Below are 26,892 nucleotides of genomic sequence, written 5' to 3' on the forward strand. Positions count from 1 at the left end.
GGAATGCTGTGAGATGGTGAAAGGTGCTAGGGAAATGCACATCATCCTTTTAGTGTCTGCCACATTTTTATGCAGGTTTCCACTGCCCCATCAAGCAGCACATTTCAGATTATAACTCTGACAAGAGACAGTCTTGTCTCACCTTGCTGGTCCTTTTGCTGAACAGCTTCAATCTACATCAATCTGGTTATCAACCCTCCTGCCTGCAGGAATAGTTTCTCCTTATTTATTATCTCCAAACCCTTTCATGATTTTAAACACTTCTGTCAACCTCTTAACCTCCCTGCTCTAAAACCGGCTACCCTATTTTGTTCAAGTCCCTCATTGTTGCTGCTGTTCCAGTAAATCTCTTGTACCATCTAAATCCTGCTCCTGTCACAAAGGTTTCAATGAAGAGATTGTGATTATGTCTCGTTCATAAACCCTTCCACCACTGCACATGGTTGATACATTCTTTCTCTAAAAAGAGTAGGCTATTCAAACCAAGCTTGTTCTCTCATTCAGTCAGACCATGGCCTACACAGCTTAGTCCATTAAAAAAAACAATTAAACCAAAGTTTGACAGATTTAATTTATTTGGAAAAAAAATAGAATTCCACATTTGCATTTGTATGAAAATGCTTCCTAAAATCCTTCAACAGTCTAATTCCAACTTTAAAGGTTATTTTCCTCACCTAAAGGATCTCATCCAATCTACAAAATCCTTTAATCATCATCTTAAACTCCTCAGTTCGATCAGATTCCAATCTTCTGTACTTGGGGAATACAAGCCTAGTCTGTCCAGTCTGTATTCGTAACCTTTCTTGAATTGTTCTGGGGCATCTCTGAAAGGCCAATATATCCTTAACAAGGTGCGATGCCCAGCATTGAATGTGGTTAGACTAGCTGGGGTCCACTAGAGCTTTGCTAATGACCAGCACATTCACAATAACTGCATCCTACTGCCTGGGAGCAGTCCAAACTACTCCAACGCTGACCACAGAAATATTTAGTGAACAGACACACCCACTCATACCGATCTGCAACCATCATGTGTGTCTTTATCTTGCATTGTTATGGGCGGTTCATGTGTGTCTTTATCTTGCATTGTTATGGGCGGTACGGTGGCACAGTGGTTAGCACTGTTGCCTCACAGCACCAGAGACCTGGGTTCAATTCCCGCCTCAGGCAACTGTCTGTGTGGAGTTTGCACATTCTCCCTGTGTCTGCATGGGTTTCCTCCGGGTGCTCCAGTTTCCTCCCACAGTCCAAAGATGTGCAGGTTAGGTGAATTGGCCACACAAAATTGCCCATAGTATTAGGTGAAGGGGTAAGCATAGGGGAATGGGTCTGGGTGGGTTGCTCTTCGGAGGGTCGATGTGGACTTGTTGGGCCGAAGGGTCTGTTTCCACACTGTAAGTAATCTAATCTATAATCTAAATAGTCTCAAAATCATCTTTGTCCTCCCAAGCTCTTCTGGCTGGCAGTGTGCTAACTTGCACCAGACTCTGTGTGTGCAGCAGCTTCTGTGCTCAGCGACCTAGCCTGGCTCCCAGTCCTGCAAGACCCCTTTAAAATCCTCAGTCTCTTCTTCCAAATCCTTCCTGTGCTTACCTACCCCCCCCCCCCCCCCAGTTCTGGCCTCTTGCTGTTCCTTGACCCTTAGGTACCACTATGCTTAGCCAAGCTGCCGAGTTCCAAAGTTCTACAATTATCTCCCAAAACCCCTCTGCCTTATTCTCTGCTTAAACAATTTAACCACTCCTCAGTGAGGCAGTTTATCATAACTAGAATGCCAACAGAACCTTAACCCCAAAGAGCTCGAAGTAACATCTGGGATCATATGGTACTCCAGCCCTTCCCATATGATAGATTCTACATGCTTTCTCTTGCCAGACGTCTGCTGCCTCCTTTTAAGATTTAATCTAAAGCCTGCTATACTGTAATGTCCTTTATGATTCTGTCAATTTTTATAATGACTCTGGTTACACTCCCTGATGTGTGACTACATCAAAAGGCACAATATAAGAGGAAGTTGCTGTGACTTCTTATTAGTGGCACATTCACCGAGTTATAGAGATGTACAGTATGGAAACAGACCCTTGGGTCCAACCCGTCCACCTTCCTATTCATATACCCATCCAAATGCCTCTTAAATGTTGCAGTTGTACCAGCCTCCACCACATCCTCTGGCAGCTCATTCCATACACGTACCACCCTCTCCGTGAAAAAGTTGCCACTTAGGTCTCTTTTATATCTTTTCCCTCTCAACCTAAACCTATACCCTCTAGTTCTGGACTCCCCGACCACAGGGAAGAGACTTTACCTATTTATCCTATCCATGCCCCTCATAATTTTGTAAACCTCTATAAGGTCACCCCTCGGCCTCTGGCGCTCCAGGGAAAACAGCCCCAGCCTGTTCAGCCTCTCCCTATAGCTCAGATCCTCCAACCCTGGCAACATCCTTGTCAATCTTTTCTGAACCCTTTCAAGTTTCACAGCATCTTTCTGATAGGAAGACCAGAATTGAATGCAATATTCCAACAGTGGCCTAACCAGTGTCCTGTACAGCCACGACATGACCTCCCAACTCCTGTACTCAATACTCTGCCAATAAAGGAAAGCATACCAAATGCCGCCTTCAGAGAAAGAGGCAATGCAAGAAATAGGAGTGGACATAGTCCATTCGACACTCAATGCTGCACCATTTACTGAAGAGAATGTTCTTCAATCTTCTGTTTTCCTCAGACTCAATTCCCTTAGTTACCACAAACTCAGCCTTCAACACACAAACGATTGAGCAACCACAAATCTCTGACATGGAGGATTTCCAAAGATTCAAGAACCCTGAGTGATGAGATTTCCCCTCTCTTTACCTCCGTTCCAGATGGCCAAACTGCAGCCCATTTCAGACATCTTCAGAGAGGGGAAAGCATTTTGTTTGAGATCAAGCTATAGAGGTCATAGGCAGTCAATACAATTGTTCTTCATATAACAATCCCAGGAATTTGTCTTGTAAACTATGCTGCTGTCCTAAAAGTCTAATATGTTCATCCTTGGGTAAGGAGAATAAAACTAGACATACTCCAGCTGTGATCTTAGCAAGGGCTCTGTAGAATTGCAGCAAGTTTTTTTTTCCCCCTCCCTCACTGTTGCAGTGATGGAAGACTAACGTGCCGTTGCTTTCTGGACATGCATTTTAGAATCCCTACAGTGTAGAAGCAGATCATTTGGCCACTGAGTCCACACCGACCCTCTGAAGAGATAATTCTGAGATTTATGTACAAGGACAATCCCTGAATACCAGCATCTCCCAGTTGCAACACAGTGTATTAAGAAAAACAAAGCCTGCTTTTCTGTTTTCCCTCAAATGGAAAATTGCATATTTGCATATGATATTCCACCTGGTCTTGTTCATTCATTAAATCTATGCAATTCCTTCTACATCTGCCTCAGTTAACATTCCAATTTGGTTTTGTCCAGATCAACAGAAAAATGATTTTCTGTTTCTTTACTCAAGTTCTATAATACCAATTGATGTTTTTAGGCTGCCTGTTCAATTCTGTTATATCAATGGATTTAAACCCAGGCCTTCTGGCCTAGAGATATGAACACTACCACAGCAGCAGTGCCTACTTGTAGATTAAACACAAAATAATGCAGCTGCTGAAAATCTAAAATACAAAAGTAGTGCTGGAGAAACTCAGCAGGTCTGGCAGCATCTGTCTGATACGACACCTTGTGAACTATTTGTCGACTTTTGTTTAAAAATCAACCTATTCAAGTGTGTAAAGCAGCACCTCTGGAGCAGGGCCTTCTTGCTCAGAGGTGGGGACACTACCACTAGAGCATGAGATCCAAATGATTCAGGTAGGTTGGAGCCATGACTGGAATGATTGGGACTTGAACTCTGACATGCTGGAGGGAGACACCAACACTGCACCTGTAAATCTTCATAAATTGCATTCTTCATCTTTATTGATGCCGACCTCAGTTTAAGACCACGCATTAATCCTAAAGCTAATCAACTAGTAATGGCCTGCTATTTTGAAAATATCCTGTTTATTCCAACTTTGTTCTGGTCTTCAACTAATTTGCATTCCAAGCAAATATAATACTTCCAATCTTGAGAGTGCTGAAGTCAGTCTCATTAAATCCACTGTGCACTCTGTTGGTTACAACTCTAGAACGTTTTCTCAGCAAATCCAGTTTCCCTTTAAATGTAGTTATTTGTTTTAAGCACCCAGTTAAAACATCCTTGTTAATAAAATGCAAGGTCATCATAGTCTTACTAGACCTTAGGGCTGCTCTGTGATGATCACATTCATCATGCCTCAGCCAAGGGGAGAGCTCTTCATGGTAACCTCAGCCAGTGCAGGATTGAACCCACACTGTAGGCATCACTCTGCAATTCAAAACTAGCTAACTCGCCCCCATCCTTGTTGATAGCATAAATGCTGCTAAGGTGAGGGTTCGTGTAACACAGTGGTAGTGTCTATTCTCTGAGCCAGGAGATCTGGGTTCAATCCCATCTGCTGCAGAGGTATGTAACATCTCTGATCAGGTTGATTTGAAAATACCTTTACCCTAACTGGTGTCCGGCTCGCCCCTTTACTCTGTCCCACTGATGTAGAAGAGCAAGGTTACACTTGCTACAATTCAGAGGATCTAACTGGAATCCCAAAGATGTAACAGGACAAAAAAAAACACATTGGCAGCACGTCCTCAACAGAATCAGGCCTATAGGATGAAAAAAAAAAGCAATCTTTGCAGAATTAAAGCTACATACTATTTGTCGATATGGAAAGAGCTGCTTCAGTACTGTAAAATCTCACCATTACCCTTCAAGTTCAAAAGGATCTGCCTCCAGCAGTGCGTTGAGAATGCATGTTGGATTTGAATGGCTGCCTGCTCCTCGATCTTGTCACCTATTCACTTGCAATATTCACAGTTGTAACAGATGTAAAGATCTTCCATTATCTATGATCCCAATGGACCCAATCCCTTTCCATTTACTCCCACTGTGCATAATCCTAATGGAATCCAAACCCCTTTTTTTATTTCAAATTATACACAATCCCAGTATATTCAAACTCGTGACCATTATAACCAAACCCCTCACCATTCACTCCCACTGTACACAATCGCAATAGATCAAATCCCTTAAGTTCACTTTACACGATCTGGAGTGAACCAAAACTTTTTCATTCATTCCCAATGTACATCATCCCAACGCATCCAAACCACTTCCCACTCACTCCCATTGTCCCATTTCCAGCTACTAGTTTTCTGGACAAAGGAGCACCTGGAACAAGGAGGAGAGAGATACAGACCAAAATTATAAAAGATAAAACAGCCACAAGCTTGGTTCCTGGCTGTCTGCTGTCCCAGCCCACCATGGTCTTCCGTGTTACAAACACTGGCACAGAGAGACATCAGGCAGAAGTCCATAAACTGCAGTCATTAATAAACTGTAATTATCAGTTCAGAAAGATACACATCTTCACAAAACCAGCATACATTTTAAACAAAAAAAAAAGATAAAAAGGTGCATGTGAAGATAGGGAAAAAATAAATTAAAAGTCCACATTGATACCTAGTTAGAGGTGAGGTGAGGGAAGGCCAAAAAAACTAGATGCAAAAATTGATCCAAATCTATTCAAAATCCAGTTTATATGAAGTGGATTTAAGAGTCTGCAGGAGCAGGATACCCAGTACACGGGGCCTGGCAAGAGAAAGGATTTGCAGTATTTGTCCATGTGTGTACAGATGTATACTTGTATATACAGGGTTTTATTTTATAATAAGTATATGATCCAAGGTTCCGGCTGAAGCCCATTCGTGTCTCAGGGGAAGAGGCAGCTATCGATAAGATGGAGTTTTCCCAATCGGTGCAGCTTAAGTTGGTCCTGAAGCATGTGGCACCTGGCAAGGCTAGCCATCCTCTTTGGGTGGGGTATACCAGCCTGCGGGTACAAAAGTCAGAGTGCTAGATAGTTCTGGAAGACACTGCCTTCTCTCATTCTTCATATCAAACAGTGATCATCTTAATGTCAAACAGCGGCACTGCCATTGTACAAGATCCCCAAGGGCAAAAAATACATTTCTATTGTCCATAATCTCAATGTACCCAAACCCCTTTCCATTCACTGTAGACAATCTCAATGGACCCAAACCCCTTGTGATTCATTCTCTTTGTACACAATACGAAGCTCTTCCCATTTACTCCCTCAGGGCTGGCTGGTGTACATCACTCCCACAGACATGGCTGATGTACATTGATTGATAATGTGCAGCAGCTTTCTACAGACAAAGCAGCTGAACACCAAGCTTAAAGCCACCTGATGCTTTTATTTTCCAGAGCCTCAATACAAACAGAGGCTGTGCATCAAGACCAAATAGCAGCAACTGAGCTAAGGTCACCCACACCTGTTTATTTTACAGCTAACAGATGAGAGATCTGGGCTGGAATCCTAGCAGGACACAGGTGAAAGTACACTGTACTAACTCAGTGTGCCACCCAGTCTCAATAATACAAGCCATTGTGCTGTAAATCATACTAACAGCTAGCAAATAAAGTAGACATTACTGCTGTTATGAATTGTCAGATCATACAGTGACAGATCTGATTCCACAAGTACACTCAGCATTGTATAGCAATACTCCTGTCTCCAGTGTGCCAAATACCAATATTGCAAGGCTAAAAATAGTCTCTCCTCAGACCTAATCTAGAAATGGAGCACAGTGCATTATGTACATTAGAAATGGACACTTGCATAATATCTTATAACATTAACTTTGCACCTTATGTCAGCCTTGCCTCAAAGCACTTTGCACAGTTCATTGTTTATTGGGGCACAGTGACAGTGATGTGGGGAATTCCCACAACTAGAGGTGATTGACACTTGGCAAACTGTGTTTCAGCTACATGCCCCAACCAATTGAATTCCCACAGGATTTTTAACATCCAGAAGACCATCCACTGGGAATGGTCAGTGTCCAGCATCTCCTGTAGAAGAATGGTTATCTCCTACACTCGGCACACCTTCAGCTGTAACTTCACACCAGGACAATGGGTTCACAAGGCCCGAGTATTGGGTGAAGACAAACAGGCCAGGCCAGGCAATGGCGTAGTGATATTGTTAGTGAATGAGTAATCCAGAGACCCAGGCAACGTTGCGGGGACCTGGGTTTAAATCCCATAGTGGCAAAACAAAAGTCCGACAATGACCACGAAACTATTTTCATAAAAACCTGCCTGCTATTAACACTCTTCAGGGAAAGCGATTTGCTGTCCTTATTTCATGACTTTGTATGACCTAGCGCAGGTTTGGTAGGCTGAAGGGCCTGTTCCTGTGCTGTGTTGTCCTTTGACTCCAGATGCACATAAATGTGGTTAGCTCTCAACTGCCTTCTGAAATGCAAACCATCATCTCCCAGCCTGTACACAACCTCATCACCTCAGGGGATCTCCCACCCACAGCTTCCAACCTCAAAATTCGAGAATCCCGCACTGCCCGGTTCTACCTCCTACCCAAGATCCACAAGCCTAACCACCCCAGCCGACCTAATTGTCTTAGCCTGCTCCTTCCCCACCGAATTCATCTCCACATACTTCGATACTGTCCTATCACCCCTGGTCCAGGAACGCCCAACGCCCTACACCACCTCCAAGATTTCTGTTTCCCTGGCCCCCCCATGCCTCATCTTCACCATGGACATCCAAACCCTATACACTTCCATCCGCCATGACCAGGGTCTCCAAGCCCTCTGTTTCTTCCTTTCCTGACATCCCTATCAGTACCCTTCCGCTGACATTCATTTGACTGAACTGGTCCTCACCCTCAACAACTTCTCCTTCAAATCCTCCTCCAGACGAAAGGGATAGCCATGGGCACCCGTGTGGGCCCAGTATGCCTGTCTTTGTCGGCTATGTGGAAAAGTTTATCTTTCGCAGTTACACCGGCGCCACTCCCCAGTTTTTCCTCCGCTACATTGATGACTGCATCGGCACCATCTCACGCTCCCATGAGGAGGCTGAACAGTTCATCAACTTCACCAACACATTCCACCCCGACCTTAAATTCACCTGGACCACCTCTGACAGCTCTCTCCCCTTCCTGGACCTCTCCATCTCCATCAATGACGACCGACTCAACACTGACATTTTCTACAAAGCCACCGACTCCCACAGCTACCTGGATTACACTTCCTCCCACCCTGCCTCCTGCAAAAATGCTATCTCCTATTCCCGATTACTCCACCTCTGCTGCATCTGCTCCCAGGAGGACCAATTCCACTACAGAACACATCAGATAGCCTCCCTCTTTAAAGGCTGCAATTTCCCCTCCCACGTGGTTGATGATGCCCTCCAGCACATCTCATCCACTTCCCACACCTCCACACGCCATCCCTCCAACCGCAACAAGAGCAGACCCAACAAGTCCTCACCTTCCACCCCACCAAACTCCGCAAACATCACATCATTCTCGACCATTTATGCCACCTACAAATGGATCCCACCACCAGATATATTTCCCTCCCGACCCTATCCGCTTTCTGTGAAAACTGTTCCCTTGCAACTAACTTGTCAACCATCCTCCCTTCTCTTCCCCCTCCTCCCCAACAACCCACCCTCTCCTCCTGGCACCTTCCCCTGCCACCACAGGAATTGCAAAACCTGCACCCACACCTCCTCACCTCCATCCAAGGCCCCAAAGGAGCCTTCCACATCCAAAGTTTCACCCACATTTCCACACATCATTTACTCTCCGTTGCTCCCGATGCGGTCTCCTGTATGTTGCCTACTTGCAGAGTGCTTCAGAGAATATCTCCGGGACACCCGCACCGACCAACCCCACCACCCTGTGGCCGGACACTTCAACTCTCCCTCACATTCTGCAGGAGGTCATGCAAGTCCTGGGCCTCCTCCATAGCCACTCCCTTACCACCCAACACCTGGAGGAAGAACCCCTCATCTTCTACCTTGGGACCTTCCAACCCCATGGCATCAATATGGACTTCACCAGTTTCCTAATTTCCCTTACCCCAGTTCCAACCTTCCAGCTCAGGACTGTCCTCATCCATCCATCTTCCTTCCCACCTATCTGCACTCTCACCTCCCCCCTCACCTCCGACCTCTCACCTTTTACTCCTGTTCCTCGGATGCTGCCTGACCTGCTGTGCTTTTCCAGCACCACTCTCTTGACTACTTTCTGAAATGGCCCAACAAGCATCAACTACTACAAAGTCAAACACAAAAGGGTTGAAACCTGACAGAGCACTTCGCATTGACTGAGGCACCGATGACAATGGCCAATTCAGCCCTTCAGGTCTTATTAACATCCGGGAGCTGGTGCACAACTGGAAGAACAATCCGACACACCAGTGAAGCCCGACATGTCCAGTCTACACTCTATTATCTAAGTAAGGGGAGACGTCACCAGCAGTGCTATCAAGCAACGCTGACTTGGCAATAACCTGTTCATCGATTCCCAGTTTGGGTCTGGTCAGGACCACTGAGCTCCTAACCTCATTACAGCCTTGGTTCAAAGATGGAGAAAAGAGTTGAATTCCAGAGGTGAGCCTGAAACCCATGGCATCATATCTTACAATGCCCCAGCCATACTGTCACTGTCCCTGGGTATCTGCTTCTTCATGTTGTTCATGTCAAATAATGCTTGGAGGAAGCATGGAGGGTCTCAAGGGCAAAGAACATACTGTGGGTGGGGGGGGGGCCTCAGTGTCCACCATCAAGAGTGGCTCAGCAACAGCTGATACGCTAGGTGCTGGGGGAACCAATAAAATGGAAAAACATTAACTGACCTCATTCTTGCTGAGCTGCTTCCCGCAGATGCATCATTGGGGTGGCCACTGCACACTGCCATTGTGGAGACAAAGTTCATATTGAGAAAACCCTCCACGCGTAGCACCATCGCCATCCTAAATGGCACAGATCTCCAACAGATGGAGCAACTCCAGACTGGGATCCACGCAGCAGTGCAGGGCCCTCAACAACCTGAATTGTACTCCAACATAACCTGCAATCTCTCAACCTGGCATAAGCTCCACTCAGCCACTACCATCAAGTTGGGAAATTAACCCTGGTTCAGCGGAGAGTTCAGAGGACACGTCAGGAACAGCAGCAGGCTTAGCCAAAAATGAAGTGTCAACCTGGTGATGTTACAACACAGGACGAAAGGCATGAAAAAGCATAAGCAGCAATTGCTAGTGAACAAAGCAATTCCACAAACTGCATATCAGATCCAAACTGCAGTCATGCTATGTCCAGTTGTGAATGCTGGTGAACAGTTAAACAACTCACTGGAGGAGGCAGTTCACAAGTACCTCTATGAGGGGAAGGCTAGCGCAATATTGCAAAAGATAAGGCTGAAGCATTTGTACCAGAAGCGGCGAGTGGATGATCCATCTCAGCCTCCTTCCAAAGTCCCTAGCATCACAGGTGCCAGTCTTCAGCCAATCGATATCAAGTAATGGCTGAAGACATCTGATAGGGCAAAGACTCCTCCAATAAAACTGAAGATTCGTGCACAAGAACTTGTCACACCCCTAGCCAAGCTGTTTCAGTACACCAACCACACTGCCATCTGCTTGAAATAGTAGATAGCTGCTTGGTTATGTCCTGTACACACAAAGCCAAGACAAATTCAACCTATCAATTACTGCCCCAGTCTACACTCGATTATCAAAGTAAGGGGAGGCGTCACCAGCAGTGCTACCAAACAGCATTGACTTAGCAATAGAATTCAAACTGGGAATCACCAAGGACCACTATTCACCTGACTTCATTACAACCTTGGTTCAAAGATGGAAAAGAGAGATGAGTTCCAAAGGTGAGGTGAGAGTGACAGCCCTTGACATCAAGGCTGCATTCAACCGAGTGTGTCATCAAAGCTGCATTATCAAAACTGGAATCAATGGAAATCAGGGCATTCATTCCGAACAATAAAGGGAGATGATTGCACTTGTTCGACGTCAGTCATCTCAGCTCCAGGACATCTCTGCAAGAGTTCCTTGAAGTAGTGTCCTAAAACAAACAATCTTCACCTGTCTCAGCAACGACCTTTCCTCCATCATAAGGTCAGGAGTGGGGGTGTTCTTCATCATTTGCAACTTACTAGTTACTGGAGCAGTCCATGACCAAATGGAGCAGGGTCCAGACAGTAACCAAGAAGATTCATACCAGGGAAGTGCCAGACAATGATCAGCTCCAACAAGTGAGAACCTAACCATCACTCCTTGACAGTCACATGAATTACCCCCTGAACCTTCCCACTATCAACATCTTGGAGGTTACCACTGACTTAAACAGGACTAGCCATATAAATACAGTGGCTTCAAGAGCAGGTCAGAGATGGGAATACTGCAGCGAGTAACTCCCCTCCAGTCTCCCCAGATCCTGCCCACCTTTAACGAGGTACAATTTAAGGACAGCGGTGCCGAGCTGCAGGACAAAACAGCTTACTTGATTGGTATCCCAATGTACCAGCTTGAACATTCACTCTCTCCACTCAGTGCTCATTGGTAGTAGTGTGTACCATCTAAAGAGGCACTGCAGGAATTCACCATCTTCCAAACCCATGACTGCTAACCCCTAAAGGACAACGGCAGCAGATACACAGGAACATTCCCCTAGAGACTGATTACTAAACTTAGTGATAGATTTTTTAGATTAGATTACAGTGTGAAAACAGGCCCTTCGGCCCAACAAGTCCACACCGACCCGCCGAAGCGCAACTCACCCATACCCCTACATTTACCCCTTACCTAACACTACGGACAATTTAGCATGGCCAATTCACCTGACCTGCACATCTTTGGACTGTGGGAGGAAACCGGAGCACCCGGAAGAAACCCACGCAGACACGGGGAGAATATGCAAACTCCACACAGTCAGTCGCCTGAGGCGGGAACTGAACCCGGGTCTCTGGCGCTGTGAGGCAGCAGTGCTAACCACTGTGCCACCGTGCCGCCCATACGGACTAAGCCCCACCCTCTGCAACTGGATCCTCAGTTTCCTGACTACAGGCCACAATCAGTGAAGGTTGGGGACAATATTTCATCCTCATTAACACGCAGGACTGGAGCCCCCCAGGGGTGTGTACTCAGCCCCCTACTGCACTCACTGTATACCTCTGACTGCGTCACCAAATACCAGACTAATGCCATTTACAAGTTCACTGATGACACCACCATAGTCTGACGAATCTCAGATGGCGACGAAACAGACTGCAGACGGGAGGTGGAAGACCTGGAAAAATGGTGCACTGAGAACAACCTAGCTCTCAATGCTGGCAAAACCAAAGAACCCATTATTGACTTTCGGCAGGATGTTACTCATGCCCCCCTACACATTAACAGCACAGAGGTGTAATGAGTGGAGAGTGTCAAGCTCCTGGGAGTGATCATCCACAACAAGCTTTCTTGGACTCTCCATGTGGACGCACTGGTTACAAAGACCCAACAACGTCTCTTCTTCCTCAGGCAGCTGAGGAAATTTGGCATGACGGTGAATACCCTCGCCAACTTTTATAGGTACGGCATCGAGAGCATTCTGTCTGGATGTATCACTACCTGGTATGGCAACTGTACCATTCAAGATCGGAGACGGTTACAGAGAGTGGTGAACTCGGCCCGGACAATCACAAAGGCCAACCTCCCATCTATAGAATCCATCTCCCAGGCCCACTGTCAGGGAAAGGCCGCCAGCATTCTCAAAGATCCATCCCACCCTGGCAATGTTTTTCTACAACCTCTACCATCGGGGAGAAGGTACAGAAGCGTGAACACACGCACCAGCCGGTTTAGAAACAGTTTCTACCCTGCTGTTGTTAGAATACTGAGTGGACTCTCAAACTCTTCACATTCGCCTGGACCTGGTGATTTTGTTTTTGCTGCTGGGGACCTATTATTTACTATCTGTGCTACTTCACTCTGTGATCTGCCTGTATTGCTCACAAGACAAAGCTTTTCACTGTCCCTCGGTACACGTTCAACTCAAATCAACAATCCTCCCCACCTCTAAAAATCCTCCTCCAAGCTAATCTTGACTTGGAAATACATTGCTGTTCCTTCCAGGTCCCAAACAGGACTATGGGGGTGACTACAGCAGTTCAATACAGCAGCTCACCACAACCGCCTTCTCAAGGGCAACTAGCAACGTGCAATAAATGCTGGCCCAGCGAGCAACACCCCTATTGAGTTTTTTATTTAAGAGGTGCTGTGAAGCCTGCTCCAGTGAACTACACCCTCCCGACACAAAGGTTTTCCTGGACTCTGAACTGTTAAGTTGGGGGAGGTATGGCCAGCTGTAGGACCCGTATCTTTTTTTTTACCCTCACTGGTTAGACCAGCACTTGCTGCTCGTCCCTAATTGCCCAGAGGGCCGTTCAGAATCAACCACGTTGCTGTGGGACTGGAGTCACATGTAGGCCAGACCAGGTAAGGACAGCAGATTCCTTTGTCAAAAAGGACATTAGGGAACCAGGCGGGTTTTTCCAACAATCGACAATGGGTTGACGGTCATCATCAGACTCTATTCCAGATTTTTTTGTTTTTCCAAAATTGAATTTAAACTCTGCCACGTACCAAGGTAAATTCAAACCCGGAACATTCTTGGGTCTCTGGATGAACAGTCTAGCGATAATACCATCACCATCCCTTGCCAAAAAACGTACATGAGTACACAGAAACCTCAAAAAGGAAAAACAAAATGAGGGGGGTATGGAAAGGACAGAGTTTGAACTGCGTAGACCTAGATTACAATTTGTCTGTAATTCATACCGTTTTTCTCGTGAATCTGAACCAGTGATTTGTAGGACTGCTGGGCCCGAGTGAGGCTATATTGCGACTAGAATAAAAAAAGCAGAGGTTATGGTTTGTTAAAAAAAAACAGACCTGCATTGCTGTAGCACCTTTCACAGCCCTGGATATCCTATTGCACTTAACAGCCAACAAGGCTTTTTGTTTTGAAAAAAAAACTAGTCACTGTCGAAGAGCTAACTTTCACACAGCAAGATCCTACACTGATAACAAGCTGGTAATCTGTTGGCGACATGGGGTTCAATACTGGTGCCAGGGAGAACTTAGCCTGCTCTTCAGAATATTGATGAGTGGCTCTCCAAAATCAACTCGAGGGCAGATGGTTTCAATTGATCATCTGAAAGACCATCTTGCGCTGACATTTCGATGCCCTCTGGGTACTACTGTCTGCTGAGTAACTGTTGTTGCTGTGGTACTGAGATGATGATAACAGCCTGGGGTTTCTGAGGCCCCTGGCGTGGGTCCTGAAAATGGGAAGGATAGAGACTCCACAAGCAAGGAGAGCACACACACACACACACGGGACTATGGAGGAAACGTACTCCATGGCACACGAGTCTACAGCAGCTAGAACCAGGAGTCACAGATTTGGGACACAGTAGGCTGTTTAGGACGGAGATAAGCATGGTGTAATTCTCTACCACAGAAGGCTGGATATTTTAAAAAGTTAAAAAATCACACAACACCAGGTTTAATTGGAAGCACTAGCTTTCGGAGCGCTGCTCCTTCATTAGGTGGTTGTGATTATACCAAATAAACCTGTTGGACTAAAACTTGGTGTTGTGTGATTTTTTAAACTTTGTACACCCCAGTCCAACTCTGGTATCTCCAAATCAGTATTATATAAAAAAAAATGATAATTGCTTGCCTTCATTGGAAGGAGCATTGAGCATAAGGGTAGACAAGTTATGCTGCAGCTTTATCGAACTTTAGTTAGACCACACTTGGAATATTGCGTACAGTTCTGGTCGCCACACTACCAGAAGGAGGAGGATGCTTTAGAGAGGGTACAGAAAAGGTTTACCGGGATGCTGCCTGGTATGGGGGGATTTTAGTGATGAAGCAAGGTTGGATAGACTGGGTTTCACTGGAACACAGGAGGTTGAGGGGACAGCCTGATAGAAGTTTAAAAGATCGTGGATGGCAATGATAGAGTGGGAAGTATGAGGCTTTTCCCCATGGGTGGCAGGGTCAAAGATGAGGGGACACAGGGTCGAGGTGCGGAGGAGTGGTGGGAAGAGAGGGAGATGTGTGAGGCAAGGTTTTCACACAAAAGTGGGGGTGAGTGCTTGGAACATGTTACCGGAGGATGCAGACACGACAGCAGTGTTTAAAAAGGCACCTGGACAAATACATGAACAGGACGGAAATAGGGGATACGGATCCTGTAGATGGAGACAATTATAGTATGGAAGAGATAAATGTGTCAGCGCAGGCTTGGAGGGCTGAAGGGCCTGTTCCTGCGTTGTATTGTTCTTGTATGGGGTATGGAGGGAAAACAGGAATGTGGCAGTGAGACAGAGGATCAGCCATGATCCTATTGAAGGGTAATGGAGCTCAAAGGGCTGAATGGCCTATTCCTACTCCCCATTTCTATGGATGGCTAGCTGTTCAATTCGCTTGAAGTGCCTGGATAGAGGGGGTAAATACCTTGTGATATGAAAGACTCAGTCTCTTAACATTCCTTATTACTGTGAAGACAGCAGACAGACATAAACCTCACCACCCCTCCAAACACAATGGACGTCACCTGGCTTTCCCCCCGCCCCCCCCAATCCGAGCACAGCTCACCTTATTGGCTCCAAACTGAATTCTTGCTTTTCCTTTCACCAGCGTTGCACTAATCTGCATAATGACAGACTCGATTGAGTAAGCACTACTCCAGCCCTGGGGTAGGGAAAGAGGGACCGTTGATAGGCAAAACAAAAACACAACGTAAGAGGTTAGTCTGGTGTAAGTCAGAGAGAGACACAGACAGTCTCTTGGAGAAGTGGGGAGGCAGAGAAACAGTGGTTCCTGTGCTGTGGAACAAGAAGATCACAGGACATGGTCACTACTCTGCACGCAAGTTTGAGAGAACTGAACCTTACTCGGGATCTGGTAATAATCACGTGGGGGGGGGGGGGGGGGGGGGTCTCTTCGAATTCAGTTGCTCCCTTGTAGAATAGGACAGGGCAGCACATCAAGCCCACGTGACAAATTGAAGCTCCCAGCATAGTCCCACCCCCACCTTCATATCAGGTAGATAAAGGATTAGGCTGAACTGTGATGCCTACCACAGCCAGATAGCCCTCAGCCTGGCCAGGGCAGAGATGGTGCTGTTGGACCTAACCAGGCAGAAGCTATTGCCCTGCAGGATGCAGTACTCTGAGGTATTAAAAAGGCAGTCGTGGTCATTCTAACTGGAGATACAACGCAGCGGGAGTTCAACTCCAAGGATGGCCAGTGGGATTGGATTTATTGATTCAAGTGAAAGTCATTAAAGAAAGCCTTTTAATTAAGGCATCGATATCCTCCAGAGCCAATCTGCCCTTTCAGTGCCCAAACTGCATGCTCAGGTTTCCTGTCAAATCGCTTTGTTGGAACAAACTTACCTCTTAGTACAGGAACAGCATAGGAACTCTATGAAGGAGTAATTGGATTGGTGGGTGGAGGTGTGCCTGATAGTACAGGATTGCAGTACTTTGTTTCAATTCGGAATGGTCACACAGGCCTGTACTGGCTCTCTGAACGAGCCCTGAACAAGTTGAATGGATGGCACAGACCTGATGGGGTGAATTCTGAATCCCGCCAGAACCGGTTGGGACTCACAAAGGGTTTCCCCAGTTGAATAGCCTGCATCTCGCTCACCTGTTTTGTCAGGAGCTCCATGCAAATTGCACCTCCTCCAAGGACGTAGCTGTGGAAAAAGGAAAAGTCAGTGAGGGGTGAGATACTGTGCAGGAAGTGCAGAATCAGAACTGGAAAGGGGGACCCTCAAGCCCACCCCCTTGCTCAGCACGATTGTGGTTGATCAGAGTGCAGCCTCTACTCCATTCTACTGCCTACTCCCAAAACTCATTAACCGCCTTGAAGCTGACATCCAAATTAGGAGGTCAATCAGGCCCCGCCTCCTTACCTCCCCCTCTTAAAGGCTGTCCCATCACTTCCTTCAGAACTGTCTCCTGTGTACATTGCTTTTAGCGTTTGGAAGCTTGCACAAGAATCCACAAGTCTCCAAGGTGTTCAGAGTGGGACTCATGTTCTTCTTCCTTCCTGTCTCTAACCAACACAGGATTCTCAATCAGAGCTCCTCTCTCAACCCTTCTGTTAGACCTGTGGGAAATTCAGTATCCATCTGAACATGAGTTTTAGTTCAACGCTTTAACTGAACGTCATCCCCGACAATGCATGTATAGCAACCTAAAAAAAACCCCAGAAATCACTAGAGAAACTCATCGGGTCTGGTAGCATTCACGGAGACAGAAAGCAGAGAGTCAACATTTCAAATCCAGCGATCCTTCTGAAATTCCTGAAGAAAGCATTCTGGACTCTAAACATTAAACACTCTCTCTCTCTCTCTCCACAGATGCTGCCAGACCCACTGAGTTTCTCCAGCAATTTCTGGGGTTTTTTTTTGGATTGTTTCAGATTTTCAGTATCCACAGTTCTTTGCTTGACTTTAAAGTTGTGAATTCCACCCCCCCCCCCCCCCGCCTCGATTATATCTGGAACTCTTGGGAGTTCACAACCTTGGCTCAAGTTTGCAGAAATATTTCTGAGAAATAGGAGGGCCTGACAGACAAAATTTCCGCTGGGATCAGAGTGGGCACAGGAGAAAACTTGGACACTTTCAGGCAGCTTTTGGTCAAGTCCCACACAAAAGGTTATGAACACAATTAAGACCACATGGGACTGAGGGAGGGATATAACAGCCTGAATTAAAAGCTGGTTAAAAAGGAGAGAGAGTAGAAGCATAGGATAAATGGATCATTCTTGAATGAGTAAACTTTGAGCAGTGGGACGTCCAAGGATTGGATTTATTTACAATTCATATCAATGATTTGGCCGTCAAGATTAAATGCAATGTTTCCAAAGTTTGCAGAAGGCTCAAAGCTGGGCGGGAGTGAGATGTAAGGGGTTGCAAAGACACTGAGGAGATTTGGACAGGCTACGAGAGTAGACAAAAATTTGGCAGATGGAATACAATATGGAGCCATGGGAGATCATCCACTTTATTTGGAAAACAGAAGTATTTCTTAAATAGAGGAAGGCTAGGAAGTACTGGACTTCAGAAACAGCTGGGGTGCCCTTGTTCGGGAGCCACTGAAAAGGTAACTTACAGGCACAACAAGTCACGAAGAAAGTAAATGGGATGTTATCCTTTATTACAGAGGATGTGAGGACAGGAGTGAAGATACAACTGCTATAATTAGAGTCTTGGTGAGACTATACCTGGAGAACGGAGTACAGTTTTGGCTCATCAGGATATTTCCTTTGGTTTGTTTTATTTGGGGGCGGGGAGGTGCTCAGAATGAGGGACGGAGAAGAGGACGAATTTCTTCACTCAGGTAGTGGTGAGGAATTCTCTCTCACAGGGGCTGTGGAGGTTCAGTCAGTCATTGAAGATGATCAAAACACGGAGGTTAATGGATTTCTACATGTTGTGGTTCTGTTCGCCGAGCTGGGAATTTGCGTTGCAGACGTTTCGTCCCCTGTCTAGGTGACATCCTCAGGTGATTGGGAGCCTTCTGTGAGAATGAGGACATGCCGCAACCCAAAGGACTAGCCACACTACCATACATCAAGAGCATTTCCGAACTGACAGCCAGACTACTGTGACCACTAGGACTCACAACAGCACACAAACCAACAGCCACTCAGACAACAACTCACCAAAACGAAGGACCCATGAGCAAAACCAATGTAGTGTACAAAATCCCATGCAAGGTCTGAACACTACATAGGACAAACAGGAAGACAGCTAACGATCCACATCCATGAACACCAACTAGCCACGAAACGACACGACCAGCTATCCTTAGTTGCTACACACGCAGATGACATGCAACATGAATTCGACTGGGACCTGGAGGAAACATCACAGAAGCGCTTCACAGGAGGCTCCCAAGCACTGAGGATGTCACCTAGACAGGGGACGAAACGTCTGCAACACAAATTCCCAGCTCGGCGAACAGAACCACAACAACGAGCACCCGAGCTACAAATCTTCACACAGACTTTGGATTTCTACATGTCAAAAATATGCAGGGATAGTGCAGGGGAACAAAAACAAGATGTTGTTGAAATGAAAGATTGACCGCGATCTCACTGAATTGCGGAGTGGGCCCAAGGGGCTGTAAACCCCTCTACGGTTTCTTATGAAAGCTGGACAGCTTGTGGTGTGACTGAACTGGAGACTGGCAATTCCTCACAATGCAGGACAGAGCAGCAGCAAAGTATCACGTGGCTTGTGGCCTCCATTTCCTACTGGAACTAATCGCTCATCGAACACTCAATTTCTAACAGAGATTTACAGAAAAACAAAACAGCAACTGCTGTTACTCACCCTCCACTCAGAACTGGAGAAACGACTCTTACAAAGGGTGGGTCAAAAGGAAAATTATCCTAGGAGGCAAAAAAGTAGTAGTCATATACTGAGTCCATACTGCAATTTCAAAATAAGAATATTAATTTCATAACTCCCAATTCCCACTCCTTCCCCCTTCACTGACTGTCTCCACCCACAACCCCATGTAGACCGTCTCTCACCCAACCCACAGCCCAGTGTACACTCCCCCCACCCCCCCCCCCCCCCACCAAAATCATGGACAAACCCACACCAATACCCTGTGTTGTCCCCCTCTCTGTGCCCTCCCACAGCTCTCCCTAGTCCTGTCAGCCTGCAGCTCCCTCGCTAGCAGCCCCCTTCCCGGTACTCACTTTAAAAGAGAAATTTAACAAAATAAAGTCGATGCCTTCTTTCTCGTGAAGGATCTGGAGGTCATTATGCAAAGCGCTGTCTTGATCAACTCTACAAGCAAAACAGCAAAATGTTAGTCAAGGAGACTAGGAGGGCAGCCTTTACAATCCTCAGTTGCTACCATAATGCCCACTCCCCACTACAGTTACAGCCTACCGAAGCTCAAACACAGTGGACTTAGATGCTGGCTACTTTCCCTGTCCCTCTGTCCTTTTGGACATACTGAGCTGCTGCAGCCGTCTGGGGGAGACAATTCCAAAGATTCCCCACCCTCCCAGTGAGGACATTCCTCCTTGCCTCAGTTAGTGATTACCCAGCCCCTTACCCTCCCGTAGGGAGGTGGATTGCTAACCAGCTCCCGGCTTCTGCGTCAAACACTTTCAGAATCTTGCACGTTTCTAAGAGACCATCTCTCTCTTCCAAACTTAAAGAGAATACAAGTCCACTCTGACAGGACAGCCCTCTCATTCTCGGGTATCTCAACAAAGCTTGACAAGATCTCTTTTGATCTTTACAATGCGACCCCATACCATTTTCAGTTCACCCCCCTTGGTCCCCAACATCCCAGCACCGGCCAATCTTGTTGAGCTTAACAACGAAGCCAATCCGAATAGAATCAGAGGTCGTCTATTGAAGACGGAGATGAAGAGGAACCCCTTCTCTCGAAGGGGAGTGAGTCTGTGGAATTCTTCATTGCAGAGGGCTATCAAGGCTGGGTCATTCAGTATATTTGAGGCAGAGATGTTTTTAAATCAGCAAGCGGTGAAATTGAGGGTTATGGGGGAGGCAAAAGTGAGGACTGCAGATGCTGGAAATCAGAGTCTAGATGAGAGTGGTGCTGGAAAAGCACAGCAGGTCAGGCAGCGTCCGAGGTTATGGGGGAGGGGTAAGGCTGGAGAATGGCGCCGAGGATGATCTCAGACTTGATGGGCTGGTGACTCCCACTTCTGCTCCTATGTGGGTCACATGACCAAGATGAGAGGACAGGAAAAGGAGAGGGTGTGAATGGGTGAGAGTGTGGGATCATGGAGGTACCTCAGGATGTTGCCTGGGGTTGGAGTGTTTCAGCCATGACAGAGATTGCACAGTGAACACGGAGGGGGGGAGGGGACACTCGACTGAGGTGAATAGGACCCTGAGGACCTTCTCCCCCTTAGCAGAGCGGTCAGTCAGCATTGGGCATAGATTTAAGGTAAACAAAGGGGCTGAAAGTTTAAAGAGGATGAAGAGGGCAGTGGTATCTGGGACACATGCCTGAAAAGGGTGGAAGAGGCTGGATTCATCACAATATTTAAGAATTAACTTGAAATAGCCTTGGGGCAATTGCTGAATATTGAGACAATAATGTATAGATGCTTGACAACCGGCAGGCAGCGATACAGTGACGCAAAAGGCCTTTTTTAATGTTGCAAAGCTCAGCTATTACCATTACCCCTCTCTTCAGTGTAAACGGGACATGAATTACCTCATAATCGCAAAATAGAACCACTCACAGAGAGTCACTTACTTGAGAATCTTTACGTTCCAGTCGTATAGACTGTCATTAACGAGTTCAACTGCATAGTTTCCTATTGACCAGAGAGACAAGTCAATCAGCACACTTTCATACAATCCCTACAGTGTGGGAAGCAGGCCATTCGACCCACTGAGTCCACACTGACCCGCCAAAGAACATCTAATGCAGACTTACTCCCAACCTAGCCTGCACATTCCTGGGCAATTTCAGCATGGCCAATCCACCCTAACCTGCACATCTTTGGACTGCAGGAGGAAACCGGAGCACCCGGAAGAAACCCATACAGACATGGGTGGGGGAAGAATGTGCAAACTCCACACAGGCAGTCACCAAAGGCCTGTAATCGAACCCAGGTTCCTGGTGCTGTAAGCCAGCAGTGGTAACCATTTATCCACTACGTCACCTCCGTGCTTGGTCAAAGGGGTGGTCTCAATGTGAAAAAGCTTTTCGTCTTCAGTGAACTGCCAGACTCTCTCACCACCCCTAAACTCTTTAATCTTCTGCATTTATTTAGATGCCAGTTCTAACCCTGTGACTTCACAAGTAATGGCTACTCCCTATTAGCAATGCCTGTTTAGATAGCAGCGGGATGATTATTATATCAATCCTGTCCGCAGCTGACCCCTTCCACTTCTAATTACTTTTGTCTAACCACGTGGCCAGAGTTTAGTGCCCAACCCTAAATGCCCTTTGTTACGACATGGGGTAAACCCCTTTGCTAATTTAAACCATCAATACAGAAAAGATTCACCCCATGGTGTAATCTGTTAAAATTACAGAGGCAAAGAACTATCCTAGAGGTCACTATTTAAAGTAAAAATTAACAACTTTATTCAAGTCCAACAGAGAATATTAAAGCAAACAACTATTTACAATTCCTTTCTCTTAAACCTATCTTTTACCTCCGACTCTACAATACTAGTCCGATAAAATATCCCAATTTAAGATTTACAAGAAGAAGAAAATAATCATGTTTCAAACCCAGTCAGTTTTGCAGATTCTCCTCGGGAGATTCTCTCCAGGTCAGCCTCAGTGTTCTGCTGCACTCTGCCCACAGACAACTACCTTTCAGAGAGCTCTTGAAGCTAACAGTCTACATTTGTTGGTCTTTGGCAGTTCTCCCCTTAACTGCTCAAAATGTCCTGTTTTATACCCCAAAACATTGGATCCTTTCACTGGTTTTAATATTATCGAAATACTAAATTCAAATTTGATTGGATTTTGGTATCTTGGGTCATAATTTAAACTGATTGGCCGAATTTGAATTTGTTTTCCTTTCATGGCAACCCAGTTGCTGCTATTTGTCTTGACCCAAGTGTTACATTGCTCCCTTATTCAGGACTCTGTGCTTTGTCAGTCCTTGCTAGCTTTTCAACTCTCTTAAAAGGTACAGTACACCTTCATAATGCCTTGAACGCTTGACCATTGAGACTGTGGATCTGCAGTCACAGAGTCATACAATAATACAGCACAGAAACAGACCCTCCTGACCAATCAGTCCATGATGACCATGTGCCCAAACTAAACTGGTCTTATGGAGGTTTATAAAATCATGAGGGGAATAGATAGGGTAAATAGGCTTTTCCCTGGGGTGGGGCAAATCAGAACTAGAGGTCATAGGTTTAGGGTGAGAGGAGAAAGATATAAAAAAAGGGACCTAAGGGAACGTTTTCCACATAGAGGGTGGTGTGTGTATGGAATGAGCTGGCAGAGGTAGTGGTGGGGGCTGGTACAATTACAGCATTTAAAAGGCATCTGGATGGGTATATGAATAGGAAGGGTTTAGAGGGATATGGGCCAAGTGCTGGCAAATGGGACTAGATTAGGTTAGGATCTCTGGTTGCCGTGAACAAGTCGGACCGAAGGGTCTGTTTCTGTGCTGTACATCTCGATGACTCTAGTCCCACCTGCCTGCTCCTGGCCGATATCCCTCCAAACCTTTCCTATTCCAAGTTTTTTTTTTTTAAAAACGTTGTAACCGCGTCCACGTCCACCATTTTCTCAGAAAGTTCATGCCACACAGGAACCATCCTCTGTGTAAAACAAAATCTGCCCCTCATGTCTTTTTCAAAAACCTCTCTCCTCTCACATCTGCCAGAATGTTCCCAGGGGTGCAGGCTAATGCTCTGTGGGTCACCGGTTCAAATCCCACCACAGCAGACTTCATTTCAGGAGGGTGGTTTTTCTCCTCCCACACACTCCTTTTATAATTCCAGTTTCTTTTTAAGAAAAAATAATTCACTTTAAATTCCACCAGCTGCCATGACGGTGTCCCCACAGCATTAGCCTGGGCCCCTTGGGGACAGTGCCATTGGTGTGACTGTGCCTAAAGCACCTCAGGGAATTTTAAAATGGTGCCTACCAATGAAATATATTTCAAGTGTTGTCACTGTCTTGGACTGAGAAGCGATTTGAGCACAGTAAGTTCCCACTGAGAGAGACACGTTGATTGTGGGACACATTTTATAGAATCCCTACACAGTGTAAAAGCAGGCCATTCAGCCCATCGAGTTTGCACACCATTCCACAGCATGAGGAACTGCATTCATTCACTCCACACCAAAAGGAGCTTGGGGGTGTGGCGAATGGTACTTAGCAACTTGGAAAGGGGTGCACAGAGTCTTTTTTTTTTAAAAATGCATTCAAGGATTGAGAGTATAGCTGGCTGGGCCAGTATTTATTGCCCATCTCCAATTGTCCCTATATACAGATAGGAGTTTCAGGATTTTGACCGAGTGACATTGAAGGAATGGCGATGTATTGCCAAGTCAGGACGATGAGTCTGCGTGGCCTTCTAGATGATAGTGGTCATAAGGTTTGGAAGATGCTGTCTGAAAGGAGTCACTGCAGTGCACCTTGTAGACAGGCACACTGCTGCGACTGAGTGGTGGAGGGCGTGGATGCGGTGCCAGTGATGTTGGCTGCTTTGTCCTGGATGGTGCTGAGCCTTTTGAGCATGGTAACTGAAAGAAAGACAAAGGCAGTGCGTATGTGGGAGAAGCAGTCCCTGCAAATTGCCCTTGATGCCACTCTGGGGAATATATCACTGTTCCTTCAGGTACCACTGGGTCAAAATACAGGAATTTCCTCCCTAACAACACTGTGGAAGTTCCTACACCATATAAACTGCAGCAGTTCAAGGCGGCAGCTCACCACCACCTTCGCAAGGGACAGTCAGAGACAGGGAATAAAAACTAGCACAGGCAGTGACCCCACATCCTTTGAATAATTTTTGTTGCAAACTCCTGTATTGCAGATGACACCTAAATTGGTGGTACAGCGGTGGACAATGAAGGTGGTCATCTAAGATTACAAAGAGATCTTGATCAATTGGGTCAATAGGCTGAGGAGGGGCAGATGGAATTTAATTTGGATAAGTGCAAGGCGTTGCATTTTGGTAACATAAACAAGGACAGATTATGCAGTTTAATGTGGAAAAGTGAGCGCTAGTTCACTTTGGAAGGAGTAACAGGAATGCAGAGTACTGGGCTAATGATAAAACTCTTGGCAGTGTAGATGAACAGAGACCTCGGTGTCCAGGTGCACAAATCCCTGGAAGTTGACACCCGGGTTGATGAGGTTGTTAAGAAGGCATACGGTGTGTTGGCGTTTATTGGTCGGGGGATTGAGTTTCGGAGCCACGGGGTCATGCTCGAGCTGTACAAGACACTGGTGCGACCACACCTGGAGTAATGCATGCAGTTCTGGTCACCCCGCATTATAGGAAGGGTGTGAAAGCTTTGGAAAGGGTTCAGAGGAGATTTACCAGGATGTTGCCTGGTATGGAAGGAAGGAAGGTCTTACGAGGAAAGGCTGAGGGAACGGAGGCAGTTTTCATTGAAGAGAAGATGGTTGAGAGGTAACTTCATAGAGATGCATGAGATAATCAGAGGGTTAGACAGGGTCGATAGTAAAAGCGTTTTTCCTTGGATGGTGAAAGCTAACACGAGCGGACATAGCTTTAAATTAAGGAGTGATAGATTTAAGACAGATATCAGCGGTAATATCTTCAGAGTAGTAGGGGAGTGGAATGGCCTGCCTGAAACAGTAGGAAACTCACTGACGCTAAGGGCATTTAAATGAGCATTGGACATACACAGATAATAATGTCCGGTGTAGGTTAGATGGCCATCAGATTAATTTCACAGGTCGGTGCAACATCGAGGGCTGATGGGCCTGTACTGCGCTGCAATGTTCTATGTTCATTGTTCAAGCACTTACACAGTTAATGATAGGGCCCTGGGTAGTGTTGTAGAACTCACACACCTAGGGGTTCAGGTACATAATTCTTTAAAGTTTGCATCACAGATAGTCAGGGTGGATAAAGCGGCATTTAGTACGCTTATTCTAGGAGCTGGGACGTCACGTCCAGGACATTGGTGAGGCCTCTTCTGGAGTACTGTGCTCTTTGGGAATACTCACTTCTGATCATCCTGCTACAAGAAGGAATTTATTAAACTGGAGAGAGTTCGGAAAAGATTTACCAGGATGCTGCCAGGAATGGAAGGTTTGAGATATAAAAATAGACTGGATAGGCTGGGATTTATTTTTCCACTCGAGTGTAGGAATTTGAGGGATGACCTTAGAGGTTTATAAAATCATGAGGGCATGTATAAGATGAGTGATTTGGGTCTTTTCCCACGGGTAGGGGATAGTTCAAAACTAGAGGGCATTTTGTTTAAAGAGAGAGGAGAAAGATTTGAGGACGTGAGGGAGAATATTTTTACACAGAGTGGTTTATGTATGAAACAAAGTTCCAGAGGAAGTAATAGATGCAGGTATAGTTACAACATTTACAAGACATTTGGATAAATCCATGAACAGGAAACGTTTGGAGGGATATGGGTCGAGCGCAGGCAGGTGGATGAGTTTAGTTTGGGAATATGATTGGTGTGGACTGGTCTGTTTCCATACTGTACATCTCTGTAACCCTAAAGACAAACTCTTGGGCTCACAACAAACAGTTTAGTCGATGGAAACTCCTTACCTGCTTTAAAACTCTCTGACCGGTAAATATCCCGGAGCTCTTTCATTAGTCGGTCAGTGGCCTGAACAGAACCTGACACTGCCCCCTGCAAGAACAACAAGCAGTATACAAGTCAGCAACAAAACGTTTAATTTTATCAACATGATCATGATTCAACACTCCACTCCCCCCTCCCTCACATTGCCATATTTCTCTTCAGTTCGGAGCTGTTTTGTTGCTGCCTCCTGCTGGCCACTTCTCTCCCTCGTTGCCGACAAGAACTTGGACTTGTGTAGCATGCTCAGTACAGGAAACCTGTAAGGGACCTTGTCAGAAGCCAAGTCAGGCTTGTTTCAGTGCATCACTTGAGCAGATGTTAGGGACAGGGGTCCAAAAGCTGGGTCTGACGAACAAGGAGGGAGGGGGCGAGGGAGGGGTTTAGGGAGACAATTCTGGATCATGCGATCTCCTGGAGGTAGGGCCCTCACTGGGAACCGGGGCAATGCATAAGAGGCCAGAGGTGGGAGTGCAGGGATCTGACTGCCTCCTCACTGGGAGGGGGGGGGGCAGTGTTAGCTTAGATTCTCCTACAGTATGGAAACAGGCCCTTTGGCCCAACAAGTCCAC

At 46.2% G+C, this 26,892-nt stretch overlaps 1 protein-coding gene across 1 annotated transcript in view; it reads right to left on the reverse strand.

Annotated features, from left to right (window-relative positions):
- Nucleotides 1-5,434: 5,434 nt before the first annotated feature.
- Nucleotides 5,435-26,892, reverse strand: part of LOC122544761 (ubiquitin-conjugating enzyme E2 Q1-like) — a 30,307-nt gene continuing 8,849 nt past the window's right edge. The window contains exons 6-13 of the mRNA XM_043684085.1: nucleotides 26,287-26,371; nucleotides 21,291-21,351; nucleotides 19,744-19,834; nucleotides 19,370-19,428; nucleotides 16,672-16,720; nucleotides 15,613-15,708; nucleotides 13,783-13,849; nucleotides 5,435-5,945 (exon numbers count right to left, since the gene is read on the reverse strand). Of these exons, the coding sequence (XP_043540020.1) occupies nucleotides 5,914-5,945; nucleotides 13,783-13,849; nucleotides 15,613-15,708; nucleotides 16,672-16,720; nucleotides 19,370-19,428; nucleotides 19,744-19,834; nucleotides 21,291-21,351; nucleotides 26,287-26,371 (540 nt within the window). The 3' untranslated portion in view covers nucleotides 5,435-5,913. The remainder of the gene's footprint in view (nucleotides 5,946-13,782; nucleotides 13,850-15,612; nucleotides 15,709-16,671; nucleotides 16,721-19,369; nucleotides 19,429-19,743; nucleotides 19,835-21,290; nucleotides 21,352-26,286; nucleotides 26,372-26,892) is intronic.

This window comes from Chiloscyllium plagiosum, chromosome 51 (assembly GCF_004010195.1).
Source record: "Chiloscyllium plagiosum isolate BGI_BamShark_2017 chromosome 51, ASM401019v2, whole genome shotgun sequence".
Taxonomy (NCBI): domain Eukaryota; kingdom Metazoa; phylum Chordata; class Chondrichthyes; order Orectolobiformes; family Hemiscylliidae; genus Chiloscyllium; species Chiloscyllium plagiosum.